General features: G+C 40.1%; 1 protein-coding gene across 22 annotated transcripts in view; it reads right to left on the bottom strand.

The window, feature by feature from the left end:
- The window catches only part of NRG1 (neuregulin 1), a 464,304-nt gene that overhangs the window by 24,906 nt on the left and 412,603 nt on the right, over positions 1-26,795 (bottom strand). For 16 of the 22 annotated variants that reach the window (XM_072030964.1, XM_072030966.1, XM_038170102.2 and 13 more), the window contains 2 exons: positions 9,093-9,222; positions 2,417-2,475 (listed from right to left, as the gene is read on the bottom strand). In XM_072030964.1, the coding sequence (XP_071887065.1) occupies positions 2,417-2,475; positions 9,093-9,222 (189 nt within the window). Of the gene's footprint in view, positions 1-2,416; positions 2,476-3,131; positions 3,200-9,088; positions 9,223-26,795 lie in introns of those variants that run through there. The other 6 variants (XM_038170097.2, XM_072030967.1, XM_038170096.2 and 3 more) reach the window with 3 other exon arrangements.

Below are 26,795 nucleotides of genomic sequence, written 5' to 3'. Positions count from 1 at the left end.
TGGAGGATTTGTAAAATGCTGACCATTGGCCTTACTCTGACCTTGTAAAAGGCCCTCAGCACGACTTCTAACTTCAGGACTCTTCAGGACTCCAGGGCAGATTTATGAAGCTAGCTTTTTCTTAGCAATGAAGCCTGAAGATAGCAAGAGCTCATCACACTTTAGGCACATTTGGCACAGAACCCCACTGAAGCTTTCTTTTCAAATGAAAAAAGAGCCTTCCAAAATCAATTACAATTAGATATCACTGTATAGTTCACATTTACACTTTTGTTTCCTATGGCACTTATGTTCTTTAACTCTATGATTTGCTCTGTAGTTTGCAAAAGCTTCATCAATAGAGGTAAATTAAATTAATGACCTGCAACACTTGGTGCAAAATATGAGCTTGCCTTTCAGCCCCAAACACAACATTTGCCTGAAGAAAACTCCCATTATTATCTCCCCTCCCCCTTTTAAATGTATCCTTTTGACTGTGTTGGGTGTAATAATAAGAAGTCATACAAATGCTTCTTCATTGATTTTTCTGGTTAAATATAAATGTACCCTCACTGGACTTTTTCCAACAGTGTTGTTTTAAGATTTGTAGCAACTTAAGAAACCTGATGTTATAATGCAGATGCACAGTAGGCTGAAGTGCTGGGGTCCAACTGCCATTGCCTGGGGTTCTCAGAGTATGTAGCTGTGTGCTCTTCTGCCAGTGCATTTCAAGGAGAGGTGTACTGGGCTGGCTCAAGTGCTTATAGCTGAGCATAACACCTGCTGTGAGGCAAGGGCGTCTATGCCTTTGTCATGGAGGCAATTTCAGAAAAACTCAGGTTGGTGTCTGCAACCTAAAGATGCCTTTAAAAATCCCAACCAGAGTTAGGAAACTAAAAAACTAACCAGGAGGGAAAACCCACCTCTCTCTCTCTCTCTCTCTCTGTGTTTTCCGGGTAGGAAAATTAATTTATGATCCACATATAATTCTACCATAGTTTTCAGCATTAGTTCAGTAGCAATCAATGGATATTTTATTTTTATAGTATCTCCTTTTAATTTTTTTTTTTCTAAGACAAAAAAACATAACTGTGCTTTTCATCACAATACAGAGAAAAGGCCATTTAAATCTAACACTTGGTAAACTTAAACACTGTAATAGCATAAAAAAATTAAAATTCATCATTACCAGAGATGTTTTAAAAATAACTCACACCAATAAAGCTTTTAAAACAGGAGGATAAAACACAGACTTGAATGCTGGAAGGTCTGGTCTCCAGTCAGCACCCTTGGGATTTACATGGGTAGCTTCTATGATGAGCAGTATGAATTATGCATGGGCATTTTTCATCCATCACTATATGAAAACCTATGCATCTCTTCAGGCTCCAAAATGTCCAGCATATGCTAACAGCTTTTTGTACTATGTACTAATGGAAATTAAGCTAGCCTATAGACTCTGAAATATTTCCATGCTGGCAAGCAATCCATCAAAAAAATAGTTCCTATAATACTGATCTTAGATCATAGTACATTCTGATGCCAGTGACAATTAATTATGAATAATAGTCATGAAATAAAATGTAAGATCTAAGCAATTTTCTTCGATGTTACCTTTGACTTTGTTATAGCCAATGAGACAATAAATATTCAGTGTGCTTTCATTTTTTGCACTGACAATTAATAATAATTAACCCGTCCTTCCATGGGAAAGCTTCTAAGATGATCTGACTGCAGTGCTGATTCTCCCGGTGATCTAACATAGATTGCTCTGTGTGCGCCTGTGCATGCTACACTTCTTTAGGCTATTAATCTGGCTTTGAAATACTTGATCTCTTGCACCTGTTACCCACAAATAAATACTTCAAGCCCCATTGTTGATTCCATTTTCCTTCCTTTTCTTTTTCTTTCTGTGCTCTCTTTGCTCTGAAACTTGGACAATGAGAAGAAAGAACACTTTGATCCTGTTTAGAATGTGCTCATTAGAAACAATGTAAGCATGTCAATTACCTTTAACTTGTTCCAAGAACAAAACTCATAGATAAACAGTTCATCTATGCATCCCTTTACTGAAGGATTACTGCTTTTTTTTTTTTTTTTTTTAATAAAATGTGAGACTTTCAAAATGCCATTTTTGCACTTTTACTGCTTGATGTCAGTGGGAAGTCCGTACCACACCATTCAGTGTTAATTTCACAGCGTTCCTAAGTCTTGCATTTCCCCATACCTCAATGCCAAACAATCCAGGAGAGTACTGCAATAGCTTTTTGTTATCATTTTCATGCAACAAGCAGAGACGATCAATATTAGGCCTTAGGCAACAAATCTAGTTAAAGATATAAAAAAAAAAAAATTGGAGGAAAGATGCAGCGACAAGAAAGCAGCACCGACTGAGCATGCTTCTACTGCGGCACAGACAGAAAGGTAGTGGACGTACTGTAGAAGCTGGCCATTACGTAGTTTTGGCAGCGATCACCAGTAAATTCATTTGGGCACCTGAGAGGAAAAACAAACAAAAAAAAATGGTAGAGAAAAAACAGAGAAAAGAGAAGAGGTGAATATATGCTAAGAAAGAAGCTCCTTCAGTGTGAACTGATATGACTTGGTGAGTTCACTTTCAGAAACCGAATCTCGGTTTAGTGTGTCAAAACACCTCACAATGTTGAGAGCAACTCATTTGCTCTGTGGAAATGAACATGAAATTCCCCCCAGAAAAAACAGCCAAAACCAAACCAATCCAGATCAAAGTGTGTAAGATAAAAATATGTAAGAGAGAAAATCACCACTTCAAATTCACAAATTGCTTTTAGGATGCACTTTCCACAAGGCAGCGAGGACACAAGATCTGTACAGCACTCATCTCCATGAGTTTGTTCTTTTAGAGTAGCAGTTTACACCAGTTTCCCAAACAAGAAAGCTGCCAGTGTGTGCAATAAATGCATCTGCAAATGGATGGAAGATCAAAAATCACAGAAATGAGAGACATTTTGGAGGTCAATAATGCCATGGTGTACAGATTTTACGTTTGAAAATCAAGTCTTAAATTAGTGTGTAAAGAGGCCGGTTCCAGCTGAACTGTGAAAACACCAAGTACTATTGATTTTGTTGCTGTAGTTGGGGAAGAAAGCAAAGTTCAGATTATTTTAACATACTTTCTTGGTTTTGGATTTTCATGGGCAGAGTTTCAGTACATCTTGCTCCAGTGAATCCAGGTTGGCACCTAAAGGGCAAAAATGTGATAAGCAATAGTACACCAAAACCACTGCACTAACAGACTGATATCTGCTGGCCTATGGAGATGGTAGTGCATTAAATGACCTCCTGGTTAGGTGTTAGTGAAAAATGACCAGAAAAGGGGCAAGAAAGTGTAATCTTCCTGGAAGATAGCACTTCACAAAATTTACCGCAAAAATCCACCAGAGAAAAAAATAGGAAGTCTTTTTGTTTGCCTGTTTTGAAAAAGAAGACCTAGCAAAAATGTGTATCAACTCATTGCTTATTCCATGTCATGAAGGGATCAGACTGAGTTTTTAAAATTTGCAATGTGCTGTATAACTGTGATTTATACTGTTGCAGTCATACAGAATCTATGAAAATACCTTCATTTCCCTATTTCTGTAATGACACATTGTGTCTTTGAGTAGTTTCCTTAAACGGGAGATAATTAAAACAGCAATCACAGAAAAGACAAAAAAAAAAAATTCCAAATAGTGACAACAACGTGAAACACAAAGGCAGGAGGTATCTTCAACATGGCTGACAAAAGGAAAATGAGTCAGTCTAGCCAAGAGGTCAGGCAATTGGGCAGAGGTGCTCTCAAAATTGGAAGCTCTGTAGCTGTCTGCCTTTTTATTTCATGTGGTCTTCTGTGCAGGTTGCCCCTTGGTCACATTGCACTTCCATGCCTTGCTTATCTTCCCTTAGGCTGCTGGCTGTCAACTCTTCCTTCATCATTATTCTTGATTTTGAGGCAGAACTCAGCAGTTTGCCCCCAAAATATTACCATAGCAATGGAAGCTCCTGTACTTTTGATACAAATCTGAATGACTCTCCACCACATTAAAAATATAAAGACTTCAGTCTTCTTCCTTCTTCTACTATGCACTCTTACTCAACACATAGATGTTAATAATCTGCTATCTCCTTCCTTGAATCCATCTCACTTTCATTGTCTGTCTTTCTGACAATATCCATGAGCTTTGCCATGGTGCAAGAATCTCCCTCTCTTCTGCTGCTGATGACTGGGTGCTAACTTCTGTTTCAAACCACGTCACCATTTACTCTTCATGGGATGAAGAGCCTTTTTATTTGCAAATGAAAGTTGTTCAGAACAATCCTCTGCCTCTTCTGTCCATCAGAATTGCCTTGTGAACTGAAATTGGGCCTGATCAGCAGATGACCATTGTCAGACAAACACTAGTATCTTATTCAAATAAACCATGGAGGAATTACTTTGGTATAAGAGTTTACTCTTGGTGTAGCAGAGTTTACTCTGGGTATCTGTAGATGATTCTTTGGAGGTGATTTCCTGTAATGATGTATATTTGTTTATTAAGGAAGGGAGACGATGTTCTTCAGAGCCAAGATCATATCTTCCGATAAGCACACAACGTAGAGAGATCCCAGTCTCCAGAGACGCATTTAGTTGAGAAAAACGCAACAAGGATTAATTTTGTTGTGAGAAGGTGATAATTGCTGGGCATGAGAGAATACTGCATTTTGATCTCTGTTACTGATTAAAAGTGAAAATGCTTTACCCCCTTGATTTCAGTTTTATTTTGCACATCTCATTAAATATCTATCCTTGGAAAGCTGGCATTTGCATGTGCACCACCTTTCACTTCACAAGGATTTCTCCCTCTTGCTCTTCAGGCCCAGACCTTCATAACTTTAATAAGCATGGTGATTAAATGTCTTGGGCTTTACTCCTGCCACTGGCTGACAGTGTTTGCTTGTTCAGTCTGTGCTTGCTTTCAGATGTTGGTGCAGCTGTGGAGGTGATGAAAAGAACTCAAGCACTGGTGTAGAAAAGTTTGAAATTGCTTTCAGACTAAGATGGGTCAGTCCCATTGAGATGGTGCTGAAAAGAGCTCAGATGTTCTTGTGCTTGTACTTACACCAAAACCATTGTCAGCAAATGAACTACAGCATCTGCCACTGAGAACAGGTCCAGGGCGGGACAGTGGAGACAAGAGATGAGATGAGCCTTCTTATTATTTTGTGTGAATGCTAAAGGCATTTCATAGCTCAGATGTAAAATGCCACGTGGTTTCCGGAGTTCTTCGGCAGGTTGTTTCCTGTAGACAGTGCTCTTACAAGCACTTGTAATGGTGTCATTTTGGAAACATGTCCTACTCATTTTTCTTATTTATTTATTTTTAAGTTCATTACCCACCTGCAGTTTTCTATTAGGACACTAGCAAAAAATGGAATCAGGTAAACCAGGGCAACAGTGATTCCTTACACAAATAGACATTTGTATGACTATAGCCTTATAGTTTCCTTTTGGCCTAAAATACAGACTAGTGAGATTATTCATTACAGTATTAACTGGGTAGAATCAAAAAGAGGATAAAATAATTGCTCTTCTCTTCTACATTCAGTATTCAAAAGGTTCAGTTAGCTGTATGCGCTCAGAAGGCAATTCTCAGAAATTCAAATGCATTTCATCAGTGGTTTTTGGTGGGACGGGAAAGGCTGAATGGATCAAAACGTCGCAGTTACTTTTCGTTCACTGCCTATAAGCAGATATATTGTAGGGTGTTTTTTTTTTAAAAAGATTTATTTAGTAGGCTGTTTCATAGCTTATGCCAGAACTAGTATTTCCATTCTACCTTTTAAATGAGCAACTTCAGAGCTTTTGTTAGCTTTGTTGAAACAATTTTTCTCTTTTCACCATTTTCAAGAACTTTCTGTCAATTTCTATCCTATCAAAGCCTTTGAATGAAGATGTGGATAGCAACTGGCTATGTCATTAAAAAAATGTAATTCACTCTTTTGCTGTTAAGAAAGGCAGGAGCATTAGAGAGAATTATGTTCATCCAGTGAAAATTGGAAGTAAATTCATTTCTTCAGTAAGAGCAAAAGCAGTAGAAAAGATGATCTCTTCTAGTAAGGAATCAATTAGTCAGACCAGCAAGGCCTTCATGGTAGAATTCTTCAAAAGAACACTGTAAAAGCATAACAGTTATTATATTCATATACATTTTTCTTCAGATAAGAAGGAAATGCTAGGGACTCTGGTCTTAATTTTACATTTATTGAAGAAACTATATATTTTTTTGTCTTCAGTGGACTGGTGAACACATTTCTTACTGGACAGAAATGACATAAGAACCTCAGCACAGCCAGTAACATTCAAGCTTCTGAAGTCTGTACCATTTTCCAAATGTGACTCATGTTCCTGTGAAATGTCTGAAGATTTTGCACATTAATTTACTTAGGTAGTCTCAAAGTTTCCTTTTTCATGTTTCACGTTTTGAGATTGTTTTGTTCAGCCTGGGACCATAATTAAAATAAATGTAGGAAACATACATGTAACCATAGATGTAGCTGTACAATGCATTAGTAAGTCTTTGCACATTTCTTGAGTATTTCACCAAGTTACCTCTTAAAAGCAAAGAATTTTCTTGAAGCTCACACCAGGAACCATGAGAACAAAATCAAGTCCAGTCTGGATCATTATACTATGTATTTTACAACAGGATTTTTTTGAATACATAGGTCTAGATTTTAACAGAAGATTTTTTTTTTTTTCTTTTTTTTTTTTTTTTACAAAACCAGAGATACCACTTGGAAAATTCCATGGTTGTTGTGAATCTGAGTCATGTTTTTTTGGTTAGGGATAAAACAAATTTAGAATGATATGGCTCATACTTTAGAAATTTTGTTTTTGCTTTCAACAGATGGACCATATGGAAAAATGTGAACTTGCTACTGAGGCAGAAATATGAAGAGCAAGTACCATATTTCAAGCATTCTGTTTCCACAAGCATGTTCGGAGGGAAGATTTATTTTCTCAGAACAATGAAGGCAATGTGTACTGGATAGATACTCATTTTAATTAACACTGGAATACTGGAATTAAATGTAGACATCTGTATTTTTAATGAAACGAGAACTGTATTTTGTCTTTTCTGTTTCCCAGCACACCCACTTTCAAGTACTCACACTTTTATTTCTTACGTTGCTATATTGCATCTTGTTTTGCTGCACAACACAGTTTCACTTCTGGCAAGTATTAGAGGGCATAGCAAAATGTCTGCAAAGTATCAGTGCCCCTGACTGTCCACGAGATAAGAATCCTATTCCACTGCTTTACAGTAAATGAGATTCACCCTCTCTGATTTTACAGCTATGATGCTTTTTCCAAATAGGTCTAGGACCACCCAGAGAGAGGTACATCTGCCAAATTTGGGAATTGCCTTTTCTTTCAACTCTAGACACAGAATTAAGAGTTATTTCTTGTCTACAAGAGAGAAAAAAATCTCCATTACATTGAAATGTATCTGAGAAAATTAATTAAAAAAATTAATCAACATATAACATCAAAGAACACAGTCAGATCTCTGCCTGTATACATATACATGTATAGGTATATAAAACAACAACTTCCCAAACAAATGAAAATTGGGTAGCTCTGAAACTGTCAAGACAGTGCTAATTCTTAACAAATCTGGGAGATGCCAAACACTGCTGCCTTGTGCTTTTATTTATTTATTTATTTATTTATTTATTTATTTATTTATTTATTTATTTATTTATTTTCCCTGCATAGTTTTTGGATAAGAAGTTAAAACAGGGAGGTAGGCCCTGGTACGTGCCATATCAGTCATATCAGAATGCTCATCGTGTACTGCTGTTGTATAATGATCACGTAAATTTAACACAACTTTCTCTCTCTCCCATCCAGCCCACCAGAGCCAGCAATTTTTCCATATTCAATTTAGCTAAAAACAAATTGAAAATCAATGAAATATTCATCACTTTCTGCAATAGTGCAATCTGTGAACAACCAAAGCAAAACAAAGCTCATAAAGTGCAGGTAACATCAATCTACAAAACAAAAGAAAACTCAAAAAGCAGAACATTGTAGATTTTTTTTTTTTTAACAGTGCCACACAGTCTGTGACTTTCTTGCCTAATGAAAGTATCATAGACCTTCTGCACTCTCACACATCACACATTACAAGTACTGTTATTTGATTTTTAGCCAGAGAAGACTGAAAACTTATTACAGCAGACAACAGTTTCTGCTGAGCAGTCTCTCATCTGCATGAAAAAAAACACAACATCCTCACAAAAGTTCCTCCTTTCCACTCAGTCCTGCTAGATCCCAAGGATGTTTCCCAAGGCATTAAGTGCCAAGTCTCCTCTGAAGTGAGAGAAGCAATAGCTTACTAAGACTGATTTAACTCCAGAAGTAAGTACTGCATGATGTGATACCAGGCAGGAGGTGTACTCTGATGCTGTAGTTCTTAACGGCTGCTCTCCAAAATAAAGGATTATTGCAACAGCCTGCTACAGTGCAAGCTAGGACTTGAGAAAAGTGCACAAGCACAACACTTTAAACTAAACTCATGTTCATATGTTTTCCTGAATCAAAGATTCTCAGATGAAATAGCAACCTCTACCAATTGCCTTTACATTCATTGCTTTTTATGCATTTAGCACCACAGCAAAAATCCAGCTGAGAATCCATTCTGATCAGAGAGTGTTTAGTTACTACAGCATACAATAAAAATAACCACATTTTTTCATGTAGAAAGGTCACTTATCCAAGGGAGTTACCAACACATTTTTTTTTGTTTGTTTGTTTGTTTTTCCCCATTTGTAATGTACTTACTTTACAACACCTGTTTCATTATGTCTAACATAAGGCTTAAATTGTGTTACTTCATGCCATATAAACATCAGTGAGGCTTGCTGTGCCTTTAACCTCATGGAAAGATTTCTTGGTTAGTCTCTGATATGCCTCATATCCATACACTCAAGAAAGAAGAAATATCTAACACCACAAATATAGCAGAAGAAAATTTTCAGGTGCTTCTTTAAAGAAAAAGTATTTATGGAACCAGGTCTCTCCACCAAAATAAGCAAAGAGGATTTCTTACCTGCACAGGTATCTTGGGGGGTTTGGGAGGTCTTTAACCATGTAACACTCTCCCCCATTTACACAGAAGGCTTTCTGCTTTACGTCACATTTTGTGAGATGACTTGTCCCAGTTGTAGATGTAGAAGTAGCTGAGAAAAGACAAAATGAAAATACAGATCAGAATGGCTTAAGCCTTTTTTCCTGTCTGCTAAGTGACATATTTGTATGTCAGGGAAGACGTAAGGCCAGGGAGTATTTGGCATGTATAGCGAGTTCTCTGCTGCCACCACAGTTATGAATTGTTTGATACCATGTTTTGTTGGCTGATACACAAAGCGGAGTTCAAAAGCCACTCCTAGCCTAGGAGGAAGGCAGTATTTCTCTAGCTCCAGTCCATCATGCAACCTTAAATTTCTGCAACACTCAGGTATGTGTCATTGACTCAGGCTGTGTGAGTTATATGCAGGTACTTATATCGTGTTAATCAATCAAGTGATTTGGGGGTGTGAGATTCATTACAGGCTGTTGAATTCTGAGTGCATTGTTGATATAGCTCATTGTTGCTTACATTAATAAAGTGAGGCCCTGGATGAGGTTCCTTCCTGGTATTACCTTGAAGTAGGTATTTTCCATTGGAGCTTAACCTGTGGCCCAATATAGAATTGAACCAAACCCTTGAGACTGAACCACTCAGTCCAGCTCCTGCATTTTACTAGAGGAGAGAATGACTGGCTGAATGCCTCATGGCTATTCCTCCGCTTACAGATGGTCTGACACAGAGCTGTTGCTGCTCTGCCTTGACCCTGTACAAGGCAGGGAGAGTGCAAGAGGCTGGAAGCATTGTCCCTTCCTGTGCGTAAATGATTGCCACCATTGCATCCACAGGAGACCTTGAACTGGAGGCCAGCCTAGCTACTCCTGCAGATGGGCTTATCTGTGTGAAGTTACAACATTCTGTTAGATATTGCTAGGTGTCTAACTTGCCATTAAATGGAAGTACCTACAGTGTTTCTTACCTTGCTACCTGCTATATTTAGGGAACACCTAGGGTTGGCAGGAGCAGGGTTTGGTAAAACAATATTTAAGGAGGCTGACAGGGTAAGATGAGAATAAAAACAGCCCTAGGATTTGCTGCTGCAGTGCCTGTCAAGGAGAGGAACGTGTCTTGGGCCAAAGGGAGCAGTACTGTCTGAGAGGGAGTGCTCAAAAATTCACTCTGCATTGCAGCCATTGCAGGTAACCCCTGTTGTGAGGTGAGCTAACAGCTAATGGCAGCAGGGATGATAGGGAGATTCTCGGCTCCTCACCCTGCTCTGTGGCTGCAAAACTGCCTCCATGAGCCAGGTTACACCTAAAACAGGCGTGCACCTGCTAGGCTGCAGCTGCAGACCCAATTTGCAGCCGCTGGTGCAGCAACCCCATAGTTTGGATACATTTTTCTGTAAACATTTTTCCCTGAATACTGACAAAACAGGATAGGCATGATTCAAGCCTAGAAACTAGTCGGTCTCCATCTCAGGAACCATGACAATGTCGTGCTGTGTGACCTCTGGCAAGTCACAAGCAAAGTTAGATTCACTTTGTTTGGCTTTGTCTAAAACTAAACCATTTAGTTGTAAGACTCTCTACAGCCCAAGAAAGCTGCCCACCTTATCCTCCCAGTGGGTGGGATAAACACCTCCTGACTGTGGCTGTCTGTCCACATTAACTGCAAGGCAAGCTTATGCCCTTGAGAATGTTCCCTAATTTTCTATGTGGTCCAAGGACCATTTTCTATATGGTCCTTTTTTTAGCTACGTCCAGACCTATAGAAGTAAGAAATTTTCTTACAGAGCTAAGCAAATCCCAGTATTTTTCTTTCTCTCTTTTGTTTTTGTTTTTATTTATTTATTTTTTTTTCCTTATTTATTCTGAAAGATAACTTCTACCCTGAGGTGGAATAACTGTTTCATCTACTGACCGATTCTACTGGAGTTGACTAGAAAGCTGCAAATGCTTACACAAAAGTTGCCTGATAGTCAAAGCCTTTTCTAACATGAAAAGCACTCAAGGGGCATGTTTATACTAGGTAATGCATGACTTTCTAATATTTGCTGCACACACTTAATCCAAAGAAAACATGCTTTTAGCAGATCAGCTGTTAACAAATACCACTTATGCCTTTTGAGATTTTTTTTAATTTTTTTTTTTTTTTTTTTCTGTGAATAAGGATGAAGTAGTCCCTCTCACATTCAGTTTTCATGTGTTTCTTATCATTTTCCAAGTAAAACTGCATTTTTAGAACTCGACACTGGGGAGAATGGGCCACCTTGGTTTTCATCATTTTTGAATGTTTTTTTAGTCATCTTGTTTCAATGATATATGAGATATTTCTGGTATTTTTAAGTTCCCCCCTATTGTTCCATCAAAATCCTTTCTGCCTGTACAGTTAATGTCTCTCAACCCCCTTCCCTAATTTGCTAACCATCACCAGCATGGCAACTTCTTTTTCTTTCTTTCATGATGCCTTGTTGGCATGGGGTGCTCTCCAATAGTCCAAAAGTGCTCTGAAAAGTGCTCTTGTGAAGTTTTCTGAAACTCAAACTCTCCCTGCTTCTCACTGTTGCATGCACCCATCGTGTCATGTCCCATCAGATCCTGATCTTGACTGGGGCCTCTAAGTGCTAATGAAACACAAACATAGAGTACTAATTCCTCGAAATAACAAATTCCTTTCTCATGGCTCCTCGAAGCATGATGTATAACCTCTCAGATCAGGATAAATTTATGCCTTGTCTAGAGACAGGAAAAGGGGTCATGTTTTAAAAGTAGTCTGACACTTTTTCAACTCGCCTGGGTTGAAACAGGACTTTGCACCCGATGTTGACAAAAGGCTGGCCAACAGATTGCCATCAGCTCAGCGGGGAAGGGTCGTCTACGCCTGATGTCTGTGGGTTGGCCACCATCCTTGACATGAATCTTAGGACAGGAGCTTTACCTTCTGCCTTTCCCTCTTCACTGACTTGAAAGGAACCTTGATTATTAGATCAGAGGAGGTGCCTGACATGACAGGATAAGGCATAACATGACCTCAGATATGACAAAACCTGAGTGAGTGAATCCCATCTGTACAGTAAGACACATGAAGCATTTGTGAGTTGTAACAGGTAAACTCACTTTTAAGCTTATCCCTACTTATAGGCTATTCACAACTGTGTCCTTTTACCTCATTAAAAGACTTTGTTCTGCAGGAGACACAAGCACTCTGAGGATGTCCTTGAGCTCAGAAAGCTAATGCATTAATTTGTGAGTGAAAAAAAAAGCAAAAAAAAAAAAAAGCAATATTGTCTGTGGTGTTTCTGCCAAAAAAAAAACATACTGCTACCCTGCTGGCTAATGGAATGCTTTAAATTGAATTATGAAGGTAGATATAGTAGCAAGTGGGCTCATAGCTATCTATAATTGTTTTCATCATCTTGCTTACTGCTTTTTCTTTAAGCAGCAGTTCAATCAAAAGCAGATCACAGTGGAGTTTCAAAGTAACAGTTATTTCCCAGCTGATGTAAGTGAGCTTTGGATAGCAGCAATTGCTCTGAACTGATTAGTAGAGATGGGAATAATCTGCAGTTTTCAGAGAAATCCCATGATATAAGGGCTTTACACGTATTTGTGAGGGGTGCCTCTACCCTTCATTTTTGGCATCATATGTTCAAAACCATTGTATAAATCTCGCACAATAATTTTCTCTGCATTACTGATTCACTGGCACTGTAGTCCCAGTCTGACTGAGCTTTGTAACTGCATGGGGTGAAGGGAAGAAAAAAGTCTCCAGGGAGTTAATTCTAGTATTAGTTTTTCTTTGCAAAGGATGCACAGTTTTTATGGCATAAAGCCAGTATTCAGTGTATGCACTGTAAGTCTATTTCACAAATTAAATACAAGAAACACTAACTGTGGTTTTGGGTTTCACTTAAAGCCACATAACGGAAGAAATGTGGTGTTTGAGAGCAGGTGTTCATCAGAGCCCATTCCACACAGCCCATAACTACCCCTAAAACACTGCATTTCCATAGTTCTCTAGCAGAGAGGGACTTGGAGGATGTATAGTGGGAATGACCAGCAGGGGTGAGGTAAAACACAGCTGTAGACCACATATCTGAGCATTGTTCTTTATCCACCTAGCCAAAAGTCATACCTCTTTTCTCTTCTGTAATGTTTCCTTCAGCTACACAAGCACAAGCTAGCCAAGCTGGTATGTCCTACAGTCCAACACGGAACCCCTTGCTTACTGAAAGACTAAATTACATGCTATAATGAAATTTGAAAATGTCATGCATAAGATAACATCTGAAAATGCTACATACTACCTTTTATTATTGTTATTATTTATTTTATTTTTCTGCATGCAGAAATGCTGTACTCAAAAAGCAACTGCAGGCAGTCTGAATAAAGTCCCCACTAACACAAATATTCACTTGGCAGTGAAGAACAATGAGATATGTTCCCCTCTAGGGGAACTGCCCAAAGCCTTTAAGAAAAAGAGAAATAGATACAGCATTTTTCAAAAACTACTCTCTGAAACTGGAATTACTGCTGTACAACTACCTAAGGACTATTTCACATCAGGCAGACACCACTTCACATATTTCTGAGCTTACCTGGGGGATCTCTGACCTGTTTTTGTCCCGGAACAGAGAAATGCATTCTCGTTCTCCCTCTTGCTTTCAAAGACCCTTTCTGAAGTACAGTGGTTATGGCAGTGGGACTCCCAGGCTTGGGCTCTGGAAGGAGTCCTAAGGTATCTCTGAGTACAGACTGAGAAGGAACAGATTTGCAACCTAAATGGAACTGTATCTCTGCCTCCTTGAATTGAGTTTCTGCAAAGCTGGTGTAAAATCAGAGGACACACTCAAAGTCCTGCAAGGTGACAGCTGAGATGCTTATGACCAAAGGAATACAAAGTTCAGTGGCAGCTGCACGACAAAGGACAGTTTGCCATTGTCACTGGAAGGGCACTTATGAGACATAAATGTGCCACTTCATTGGACAGTAGACAGAGATCTTTCCAGCCTCCTTTTGTGAACAAAAAGAGATTACTGGGGAGGACCAAAACAAACACTTCTGCTTATCCCTGCTTTCTGAAACTAAGGTTTGAACAAAGCCTGCTGTAGCTCTTACCAATGGAAGAGGAAGGGACCTCCACGGGATGTAGAAGGGACAGAGAGAAGAAGGGTAACAGAGCGCTTACAAAGGAGAACATGCAAGCTAGCTTCAGGGTGACAAAGTGCGTGCTCCCAAAAGAAACACATCTTTACTAATCCACATTCCCTCACTTGAACCTCATTCTTTCCATTAAAAGCTCAGTGCAATTCCCTCTTGACTTCCTGATGGGCAGTTTAAAGATGTCCAGCCCTGACCTGCAGGGTAGATTGATTTCCTGTGTAACCTTGTCTGTCACACTTAATCCCTCTATGTCTCAGTTAAACCATCTACGTTTTCTTCCCACTGAGTAGGGAGGACTCTTAACTTACTACAACATCCCTGATGAGCCTGACTTGCAAAGTGTGGAGAGGTACTTGCATCTGCAGAAAAGCTCTGCATTTCTGTAGAGCTCTGAATGAGGAAACCTGCTGGTTCCAGCATAACTGTGGGTAGCAGAAATTAGATGGGTGCCTTCAAAGAGAACAGAAGCCAAGAACTGAGACCAATTTAACAACAGCTTCTATCTGAACAGAGAATTTCCATTTTACCAGACATGTAGAAGGATGTGTTTCATGACCTTTCTCTGTTTCCGGAGCTGGACCTGCATCCATGTAGCTCTGAACATAACAAAGGCTTAAAAAAATGCCGCTACCACCAACAAAAGTAACACAGGCAAAAACTCCCAGATCTCTATAGGAGGCTTTTCTGGTCCATTTCATAAGACTGCTCAAAATTTTTCACATTGCTTTGGTGATGTAATACAGTACTCTGGCTTCACAAATATCAGACACTAAAACAGATTCCTAGGACCTTCACATGAGATCATTTAAGGAGCCTGCTGTTTTGCCAGGAGCTGGAATTGAGCGCTTACAAGTTAGGGGAATTACTCTCTGGCCTTCAGACAATGCTTTCTTACTCTGGCCCTATCTCTATGAAGATCAGGGCCAGCAAGAAGGAAACAGGAAATCACTGGGTCTGCAAGATAGAAACTTCAGGAAAGACTGAGAGCACATAAACTCTTGCTGAACCACAGCAGTGTGTCCCTCTTCCTTCTATGAGTCCTGACACGGGCTCAGCAGTGGCTTCCCCTCATGAATCCAGGCTTAGCAAAGCAAAGAAAAAAGAGGAAAAAAAAAAAGAAAAACAGAAAAACAAAAGGCAGACACTTAGACACTTAGTTCACTGCACCAGATCGCTTCCTCCCCGATAGTCCAACAGACTGACCCAGTTGGCAGGCGTGCGACAGCAAGACCTGCACAGCATCTGGCTCACCACAGAGGGTCGAGAGGTGACACATGTTAATGACAGCCTGGCCATGAAAAAAGACGTGTTTGCTTCATTTAATTTTGAGATGGGACAGAAGATGGACGGGGACACACACAGCTCACAAGCTGTCAGTGAGGGAATGCAATTACTGCTCTGACGAAAAGCATCAGGTGGGACATGAGTTCATCACTCCTAGCAACTGCTTGCGCACAGTACTTTGTTTTTTGGTAAAAAGGGGGGAATGTGGGTTGTGGAAGAGAATGAGGGTGTACAGAGAGACCCACTTGAAACTGGGCTTCCAGACAAAGCACACTTTCCCCCTGCCATGAAGAACGTCAGCTTTCACCTTTGGGCGATGTGATAAGTGTCTGCAAGAAGTCTGGGAGGGCCTTCAGAAAACATTCCCCACCTAGGGAGGGGGGATGTGAGTGGCAAGACAGGAGGCAGTGACAGGCTAAAGGGTCCCGAGAGGAAAAATTTGTGTGTAGCAGCTGAAATTGAAGGAAAGAGGACACATGAAATGTGCGTAGAAGGAACAGGGAAAAACAGGCCTAAAAACAGGAATGCTGAACTGACAGCCAGATAGGGAAGGGTCTTTACTATCAGGGGACTCCCAAACAACCTTGAAAATGCCAGGAATTGGTGGGAGCGTCTGCAGACTTGAAGACCCTGATTAAAGCAGAATGCGGATAAGGAGCCGAATGCAAATGTTACAGTAGGGAACTGTATGGAGGAGGCCTTTGCTGCACCAGAGAGCATCCCACCATGAGGAAAAGCCTGAGCGGCCAACAAACTGCAGCAAAGTAGGCCTGGCTTGTGTTGCCTCAGAGGCTGCATCCTGCTCTTCTCCATGCTTTCTGTGCAGCAGGATTAGGTAAGTAACTCATTGGGGTGGAAATTCAGGACAGCTTCATGAACTTCCTCAGGCATGCAGTGGCTGTGCCACAGACTGACACCCTGTGTGCATGGGGTACAAGGAAAACAAATGTAAATACACTCATGTATTATTTTATATTCCATGTAAAATGCTTATTTCCGTGCATCACCCATGACAGCAGTAAGCCCTAGAAAATCAAATGATCCCATGAAAATGTCATGAGTTTGGAGCAGCATTTCCCCTGTTTTACAAGGATGCAGCGTCCATCTGTGAGGGGCCAGGTAAGGGGGCAACCTGAGCTGGTAGGGAAAATGGTTGACACCTCTCCTTCCAAAATAAACAGATTATTTCATACAGGGTTAGGGATAGACATCAAAGATACAGAGATACTGACTTAAGGCAGAGGCTGGTGGGAAGATTAACTGGACTTGAACTGGTAAACCAGAGAAACTTTGGGATCTTTTCTCAAGTCTCAAATGCCCTGATTCTGCAAGGCAGAATGGTGACCATAACATGAACATTATTTCTACTTTGACCAAACAAATGTACTCAATGTTTTTAACTCGAGAAGATTAATAAATAAATAAATAAATAAATAAATAAATAAATAAATAAAAGAAGAACCATAACAGAAACAAAAGGACAAAGACTATAAAGATTATTAAGACAGAATACTGGCCTTCAAAGAACTGTCCAGAGAGAAGTTCTTGTATTATTCTATATTCTGCCAGCTGCCCAAACCTAAGTGCAGATTTGGGAGTAAACTCCTTGAGGCAGCAAGTACAGCTGTGCATACAATACCGTTCCTGCCTTGGGATGCAAAATATAGATTTTTTGCCTTCTCCAGTCCATGTCTGACACTTTATGTGAGGGTCAGTCATGGGGTTCACCAATTCTGTAAGCCACATTCAATCACTAAAATAAAAAAGAAGAAAATCTAACCCTCCTCAGTTAGTCCCAGCTCAAGTAGTGGGGCTGTCTTCCTGCACCTCACAGTTGTTGTGGCAGAGGATTGTATTACAGGTTCAAAGTGTCACCATCAAATTTGCCTTGATGGGTACAGAGTGATACAGACATATCTATTTCTTTATCACATTGAGCATTGATATACTTCCATCCCATTACTACAAGGTGAGTCAAAATCTGTTCTTGTTCCTCTTTTCACTGAAGGATTTTTCTTATTAATTCCAAGTATAGCAATTACACATCTGCAGATAAGTGCATGATCTCTTCACTTCTTTAGTGCTATCTGCTCACAGAGATGCAGGGACTGTAAAGTCTGTTCAGCAGCTTATGAAAAGAATCACACAATCTTTCAAGCACAAATGATATTTCATACAGAGTCAACTTGATAATCCTCTATTGTCAGGAACCCTTCTTCAGGAGAGCATTTCAGCAAGAACACACTTAAAACTGAACACATAAGCTCACCCAAATTCAAGAAAGTACTCAAGTACCTGCTTAATTTAAAGTCACATTGTCTTCCATGCTTTTTCTTGATGTCTTTAAAAAGTTTTACCGACAAAGAGTGGATTTTAGCACAGTGCCTTAAGTGTTCAGCCTTTTAGAAAGCAAAACTTGCCCACTAAAACACACCAGGTTAAACAGGTTTGCAAAAGGGATATGTGTCTGCAACCTTTGTCTCTTTCTGAATATCCAGTACAACATCCCTGGGCAGGCTTTAATCTGTGTTCTGCTGTGTACTTTGCAGTGAAAAACACTTACCAGTTTACTACTTCCAGAATGAAACATGCTTCAATTGATTTTGAAGCCATATGTCCTCAAGCCAGACCCCAGTCCCAAGGCAGGCCCTGAGGCAGTAACAGCTCATCCCCAGGTGCTGAGGAACAGCAGAGCACAGATTATTATAGAAATATGCCTTCTTTTTGAGTCAAAGATATGGCAAACACAACTTCTCTCAGAAAACACAAAACGTTTCTTATAGATTGACAAGTGTCTCTTAGATATCTGCAGTAAGAAAGCATTACTAGAAAGGGCCTCCAATGGGACAGGCAGGTATGGGAGATAAATATAGAACAAGAATGCTTAGTGAAGACAGCTTCCTTCCTAATGCACTGAAGCTCAAATTTATTTGTCAGATCACTTTGATATTTGTATTCCAGCAGAGATTTCCAAGGCCTCAGAATTTTTAAAGGTGCTTTATAATACAACACAAGTTCTGAGATACAACCAGCACAAAAGTTGTCTTGTTCTCTAGCTGTTCAGACTTACTCCTTTCTACTAGACGAGTCAGCCTCCTGAGCTCTGTTACTCACTGAGGCCAAGGAGAAAAGTCTTCTGTGGGTGGGTGCACAGGGAAAATACCACTCTTCTATCCACCAACACGGTCAAGGGATATGCCTTTTCTCAAAAACACATTTTCCTGCTTGGAATTGAATTTCTCTCTCCAGGTTGGAGTGGTGGAGAACATTACCAGGTGCTTTGCTTGCAGTGAGAGCCTTTGGATTCTGTAAATGGGGTCCTTTTACAGCAAACTGTCAAAACACTAGAGATTCCTATCAAAGAAAGTGGTATCTACAATAAAGAAGAGTTTTCTCATTTCCTTCCCTGATTTCCAGCCTGGAATTATGGAACTGTCAAACCAGCGTGAAAGAAGCGTGTTTTTTTTTTTTTTTTTTATTATTATTTCTATGTTTACTTGTTTTTATGATTTGTGGCTGTAGCCCTGCTGGCACTGACCCCACCAGGCTTCAAGGGATGGTGCAATGTGTTAGGACCAGCAGCATTGGCAGGCACTAGCTTAGTGTGCCTCCAGTAAAACCTGCCTGTAATTACTGCCGCCTCTTCCCAGGATCTCCTGAACAGCTATGGAGTCAGACTGGCTCACATGGGGAACAGTGGACTGGATGGTAGTGCCTGGGTGGGGTTCCTATATCCATACATAGCTTTAAGCACTGCTCCGTTGCCTTCAGCAACAGTGCCTTTCTGTTTTGAAGGGGATTAACCTGGATAGTTAAAACAAACAAACAAACAAACAAAAACAACAAAAAACACCTATTAACAGTTGTCTCATTTAAAGGCTTCACTGAGGTTGGTACCTGAGCAACTGTTGTGCCACGTGGCACAATTCCACCCATCACAGCAGGTGCGTTTGTTAGTATATTCTCATGAATCTCCCCATCTGCAAGAGGTGTGAGGCACTTCACCTTGGTCTCACTGGCCCAGCTCCCCAGAAAAACCACAGGTTACTGTTAAGGCATGAGATGCTGTCCTTAATTAATATCTGTTATCAACTTGGTCTTGTAAAAATGAACAGTAGTATATTTATTGCAATGGAAAGGGCTGCCTTCCATCTGTCAACAGCACTGGTTTATCTGTCTCTTTATTTTATTTACCTGCTAACCTTATTTTATTCATCTTCTATTTCTTCACTGAAGCTGTATTTTAATGTGCTGATATGCTGACTGTCATTTAATTGGTACCTGTTCTCAAAAAATGTCAGAGGACTATGCAATAAACATGTGACTATGTCAGACAGTTTTGAAATGTTTATGAAAATGTTGTTGTTTTTTTCTTCACTTTAAAAGAAGTACATTAAAACAAGCATAATGTTATTTTCCTAGCCACTAAAAAGTCTAGTAAGAAAAAATACAACCATGTAGAAAAATAAAATGTGTTCATGTTGAGACTAAATGGCACATTTCCTCCAGAAGTTAATTTCTACAGTCTGGTTATAAATCTGTCAAAAATCAGATTTATAATGAAATGCTAACGGATTCCAAGCAATTGCTGTGCTAATGGAGTCACTGTCATACTCGTGTATTTGTGCAGACACAGACCTGCAGAAGGGATGGATCTGCGAGAATGAGAAAGGGTTCAACTCCCTGAGTGGGAGTCTCCCTCTCTGCAAGAGGCAATGTCAGAGTGAAGGAGAACTTGCAGTTCAGATGAACATCATACTTTCAGCAGAAAGCCAAGGTCTTTGTTTAAGAGTGGAGATGTGGCAACAGTCCACATACAGCCACTTGAAGAAAACTGGTAACCAAAAAACCTCCACCTTTTTTATACATGGTGGCTCTCTATTTTAAACGTAAACAATTTTTGCTAAGCCAGTGCTGTTCTTGCTCCTTACTCTACAACTTAGAAGGGGCTCTTCACTGGTATTAATTGTTTCTATAAAGAGATCCCAGGTACTGTTGTGTGCCAATGTCAAGGAGAACACCAGTCAGAAATAGAAAGACCTCACAGGGTATGTAAAGGGCAAGAACAGAGTTACATGGAGATGGCAATACCAGAAAACATTGGAAATACCAGAAAACATTGGGGAACTCTGCATGGTGATAGCCAAGATTTTTTGTAGGATGCTTCACAAAAGGGAATTTTCCAAGTAAAATGAGGGTGCTTGTTTAACAGAGAACACCTTCAAGCAGGGGAGGTCTATGTGAAGTGACCACTTGGAAAAGCGACTTATGGACAGTGCACCCAACTGCTGACTGACGTCTGGTGGTAACTGACATCTACAGGGAGAATGGGAGGGAAGAGGAGATAGGCATGCAAAGAGATGAGAAGCCACTGGAGGGATTGAGAAAGAAAGCATGGTTTAGTGCATGTGGTATCCTACTACTGACCTGAGCAATCCCTTTGCTCCAAAGAATTGAGTCCATTTGTATCAAAACTAAACCACATTTTAATTACTAAATCTTTTAGAGAGTTTGCATTTCCATCTTCTGTTAGTATACAGACTGAACTGTTACAGTCGCTTGACTGCTGCATGTGTCCTATGGTGCCATGACGCATACCTTCAAGCAAAAATCTGTGCTAATGAAATGTTTGAGTCTCAAATCTGTTGTTGCCTCCTGCAGGTGTCTGAGGAAGCTGCCATCCACCACCCCACACAAGAGACCCCGGGGACTGCCCCCATCATCCTGCTGTGCTGACAGCATTATGCTCTCTGTTTCAGCCAATAATTTAACAAAGTCCAAAGGACAGCCCAAAGGCTGGAAGAGGATTGTACACCCTAGACGAGTGAAGGTAGGAGTTGTTTCCATCTAGCAAAATGTGCTTCGTGTGCCATGATTATTGGATCGATGTTTCAATCTCTTTCCATGTTTGTTCTAATGTGAGGAAAAAAGACAAATTCCTAAAGGGCTCCAGGACAAGACAGCAGTTTGGCACAGATCGGTGAAAGGGAAAGCTATCAAGTGCTCAGAATGAACATTTTAAGCAAACATTTGACAGTAGCATTGGGAGCTCTCGTGAAGTTACAGAAGATGCAGGCTTAGCATTTATTTATTAAAAAATATTGTCCTGCAGCGTGAGCCAAAGCAAGAAGATTTGTGGTCTGAGACATTCAAGAACCCTGAATCAAGCCTTCAAAATCCTGAGATAAGTTTAAAAAGAGAACAGCAGAATATAAAATATTCTTCTCATGTACATTCTCTCAGTGTTTTTATAGGTTCGTTACTTCCCAGAATTTGAGTCTATCTAATATTGCAACCCAAGAAGTTAGGCTTTCCCTTTTTTCCTTTCCTGAGAAATCTGAAACGTAGCTTGAAGAAAGAAACTGAATACTGCAGCGATTATGCTAACATTGCGTGCTGGTAGCACTGCAACAGCATTTTACTGGAGTCTGAGAAACAGTGCGATCTGCTGCAAAGCTGCCTTTAAGTACCATTTTCAAAGGATCCTCGGCTGCTGTACCCAGAGTGAACTGCAAGGAGAAAATTACCCGCCTGGGAGATGGTGAGGATTTCACAAATGACCAATTTTTTGAGTCCTAGGAATACTGAGACCAGATTGAGCCTTTCTGCAGGCCACATCATGTGATTTTCTCTGGGGCTGAGGGGTGTTTGGGGGAAAGGGGCACCAGCCTTACATATGGTGGCCTCATGGCTGTGCCCCTGAAGTGCTTACATCCCTCTGCCTCCACGGCCAGTGCTGTGAGCACGAGACCTCATCCTGCAGCTGTGGGGACTTTTGGGGACATCACTGCCAATGCCCTTCTTGTCCTCTACCCTCCCCTGCAGCCCCTCTGGACAACTCTGCACCACCGCAGACTTAGTAAGTTTTATATCAAAGAGACCCTGGTGGATGTAAAGTAGCAACAGCAATTCTAGCCTAAACCTACCCTATGTTTGTTCCCTTTCACAGGATGCATTTCCTCACTGGAAAGCATTTCAAGGTCAATGCAGACAAGACAGCATTGAGTATCTCAGGGCAAAACAGAATGATTTTTGCTTTCTTCAAGGTATTCTGTTACATCCAAACAAAGCTGACTTTGTATCTTTTTCAACTTTCCTGTTGAATCAGAAACCTGTGTCAGCTTATTTAACCTTGGTCAGCAAGACACAAAACCTGAACGACAAATACAGCTGTGGCAGTCACATTTGGTTTACGGAGGACACTAATTATCTTCCTCCATTTACCCAAAGCATCTTGCTTCATTCCACAAAAACCTTTCTTTCAGTTACCTGCAGTGGCAATGCCATGGCAGCAATGACTCAAAGAGAAATTCACCAATGAAATGTGCAAGGAGTTTGACTTAAAACTGATGACATGAAAGTCTTGTGTTGGTGGTATGCCAATGGTGAGCTCAGTTACTGTGTCTGTACAATCTTTTACTCTCCCAGCACTGCAGTGACTGACCCCTGAGTGCCATTAATTTCCATGGCCTTTATGAAACTCACCGAGTGGGATGAAATTGCATTTTACTGTGCAAGGAGTCTGCTTTGAGAGAAAAGGGCAAACAGGCCAGGAGGATTTATCTGCCACAGTCACTTATGACTTGATTGAAATGAGAAACTGATCCCACTGAGAGACAGAGAGAGAGTGGGTCCTTCTCCTCTCTGACATTTTTGCATGATTTATCTGCTTTTATTTACAAGCAGCAATGAAGAGTGGTCCTTTGAGCACAGTTTTCTATTAATGCTTGTAAAGCTAAGAGCAGCTATTTGAATTAAACAGTTTGAGACACCGCCCAAACAAAAATGAATGAATTTCAGCATCTCGACAAAAATCTTAATTTTAAGCTAGGGAAGGAAACAAAGACTATTTAATCAGACTAGCTTAAAATGAAAAATATTCTAAATCAGTGTACAATAGCTCTGATTAAAGAATTGCCAAATGGCAAAATGACTTTGTGGATAACAATATCAAACTAAGTGTAATGTGAAATATATTCACTTAACTTCTTGCAGTAAGACTTTTTCTCTTGTTTTGGCCTGTTAGTTTTGTGCAGTCTTTCAGAAATTTGCTGTGGAAGAAGACTTTCCCTTCATTACTCATGCTGATCAGAATAAATTTGGATATCAAAACGATATCCATTAACAGATAATGTTAGAAAGAATAAAATGAAAAAATCTTTCATGCATTTTGCAAAGCTAGAAATAAATTCAAAGAGCCTGATGACCACATTAAACAATTTTATGCTTCCAAAAGCATGAAGAACTTTTTTCATTACTTAGGTTTTATTTCCCAACAATAACTAATCAAAACTGCAGAAAAAAACTTCAAGAAGTCGGTAGACAGCAGCTAAGAAGAATGTGTACTATTTTAGAAGGAATTGAAAGTAACCAAAATGGAAGAAAAGGAGGATCAACATTTAGAGTATATTTTTGTAATTTCTTTGGAAAAGAATAGGAATTCTAACAGTCATAGTGAAAGCAACCATTTATTATTTTGCTCTAAATTATCATGAAATATGATACATGAAAAATAGTAAAAAATAATTAAAAAAAAGTTTTGAACTGAATAAGTTTTGAAATATTTGATAAGTATGTTTTCAAAAATATATTAAATATATGTGAATTTTTTAAAGTATATTTTCAAAAAATACAGCTCTTGTCTGGTATGTGTCCCATGCATGTCTACCAGAGTGCTGCAGTATATGCTGTCTGTGACATGAAGTCCCCATACAAGAGAGGAAAATTACCCAGATCTGAAGAGTAATAACAGTTATTTTTCAATAATTTGTACCAAAAATCATTTGTTTTTTAGCTGTTGCATGCTCAGTAGCTGGGATAGCCTGGAAGTGATTCTTCTGAAAACAAGAGATATAAGAATGGTGCTAAACAGACTGCTGGTTTTGGTTGGACCAACTCAAGACCTCCCAAGAGCTCTTGAGTTGTTCTGCTTTTCAGACAGGCTTTGCTAATCCATGAGAGCTGCCTTGAACTAGGGACTCCAGTCCCTAGAACTGGAGTACACCCCCAAAACAGGAATGTCTTTCTAAAATCTGAGTTTAAATGCCACAGCATGAGCTCTTAGTGCAATTACTCTGGGTCTGTCTTCTTGTAACTGAGATCAGTGTTTGGCCCCAAGTCAACAGCAGACACATTTTATAAATGAGTGAGAACAGGATGCCATTCATTACCTCCCATCTTTCACACATATTCTGTGTGATCTGGTAGAGTATGTCACATTGGAGAAATAAATGGAAGAGGTTATTGCTTTGAGATAAAATGGGAAAAAACAAGTTTCAAGGATTTCATCTTTGGCTTTATTATAGCCTGCAATGTGCCAGCTAGACTGTTTCCAGAGGCTGAGGAAGACTTACAGCTGCCTAAGATGATACTTCTCCTGACTCCTGCAGAGCTGAAGTCCAAACCTGTCTCTCACTGTTGTAGCACTGGACCTGTAGAGCACAGTGTTTATCCCTTTCTGTTTTCAGAGGTTTTCCACACTCCCCAAAACAGCTTATTTCAGACTGCGCCAAACCACCAGCCCATCTGTCTGTCTTCCCTTCTTGACGTATTTCTTCCCTCTCGTTCTCCCCATGCCACTCCTGCGTCTCCACTTTTGATGCCATTTTGGTTTCTTCCCCCAGCTCCATCCACGTGTCCCTTTACATCACTGTCCCTGCCAGATGTAAGGGCAGCAGGGATGATTTGGAGCTCCAGCAGCACCACACCTGGATGAATGCAGCCCTGCCCTCCCATGGGCCAGTGATGTGTGTGGCAGCACAGCTGGAGGAGGTGCAAATGCATAAAACTCTCCTTTGACCAGTGTGAACAGGGCTGTTCTCCCACCTTATCTCTGGGTATGTGTTTGCCTGGAGGGCAGGACAATCCTGCAATCCAGCCAAATAACTGAGGCTCGGGGTATTTATTCATTTATTTATTTATTTTAGCATGGGAGTAGGCTTGACACAGTAACCAGAGCCATCAGTAATTGCATCCCCTGCATTTTCTGGTGTGCCTGGCTCCTCTCCTAGGCTGACTGCTCTCTGGAGACAGGTCTGGTTATATCTTGATGCAGAACATGCCCTTGGTATTAAATAAAGGGTCACAAAGGGAAGCCTCAGCTCAGCTACCTAGTCTGACAGGAAGACTTCTAAAGTGTTTTTGAAGCAAGTTACCCATTTTGCTGGGACTTAGCAGCCTTATTTATTACATAGAACTCATTGCTTTGCCCTTGAACTTGGAGATTCAGCTTATTTCTGGTTTTCTTTTCCTTAGCCCTTGCCTAAGCTTTTCTGGATTTCCAGTAGACAGTCAATTAAGAGCATGTGATGGGCATGTTATGAGAGGAAACTACCAAGCAGGGCAGGACAAGAAAAGTGAGACAGGTATCTGAACTAAGTCCAGCCAATGAAGTAAGGAAGGTGAAATAAGAAAGCCATTTTTTAAAAGTTTGTTAAATAATAAAGGTAATTAACAAAATCTGAAACAAAACAAAACAAAAAACACCATGGCCCAGGAAAGCTGCTTAAAACACCACCTTGATGCAGCACCCATGGATACTATTTCCAAGGTACCTATATGTTCAGAGGGAGATTGTGGGCACTGCCAGCATCACTTGAGTGTCCTGAAAAACCCTGCCTAGAGTCATAACCTTGCTGAGCAGCTCTGGAGGAGCTCAGGTCTCCTGGTGCTGCTGCTTTCAGTTACAAGCTGCAGTCAGCAGTGCTGCAGCAGCATCCTGTTGAATTTCTTTTCTCTCTCTCTCTCTATATATATATTTTAGGAGATCAAATCCTTTCTTTCACATTTTTTTCCCAATATAAGTAGAAGTAATACTTAGAGCAAACATACATGGATTCAGATCATGATTGTCTCAGAGAAGATATGCATTAAAACACTGAAGAGAAAAGAATCAAGTGAAATTTTGGAGTTGGTGGCACGCTTTCTGTGAATGGTCTGTTGCAGGAGGCAGAGAGTCTATGGTAAGTTAAATACTTGAAGAGATTATTTGCTCATGGAATTAAGTATGAAAGAAACTTATTCACGTAACCAAGAAAAGGTAAGTAGAAGATACATCTCTGACCATTTACAGCATGTCTGTAATTCTGTTTTTTTACTTCCTAAGGAGCATGTCCAGCCATTAATCTTACAACCAATATGTAAACCAGACTGCAGTGCTCTAAAGCATTTCTTTTTCTGAAGGGTCAGCAAACTCCAAAAAGGAAAAGACATATACAGGGAAGACAAATGTGTGTAT

The sequence above is a fragment of the Anas platyrhynchos genome, chromosome Z (assembly GCF_047663525.1).
Source record: "Anas platyrhynchos isolate ZD024472 breed Pekin duck chromosome Z, IASCAAS_PekinDuck_T2T, whole genome shotgun sequence".
Taxonomy (NCBI): domain Eukaryota; kingdom Metazoa; phylum Chordata; class Aves; order Anseriformes; family Anatidae; genus Anas; species Anas platyrhynchos.
The sequence above is the reverse complement of the archived record's forward strand: the minus strand, read 5'-3'. Positions and strand labels throughout refer to the sequence as shown.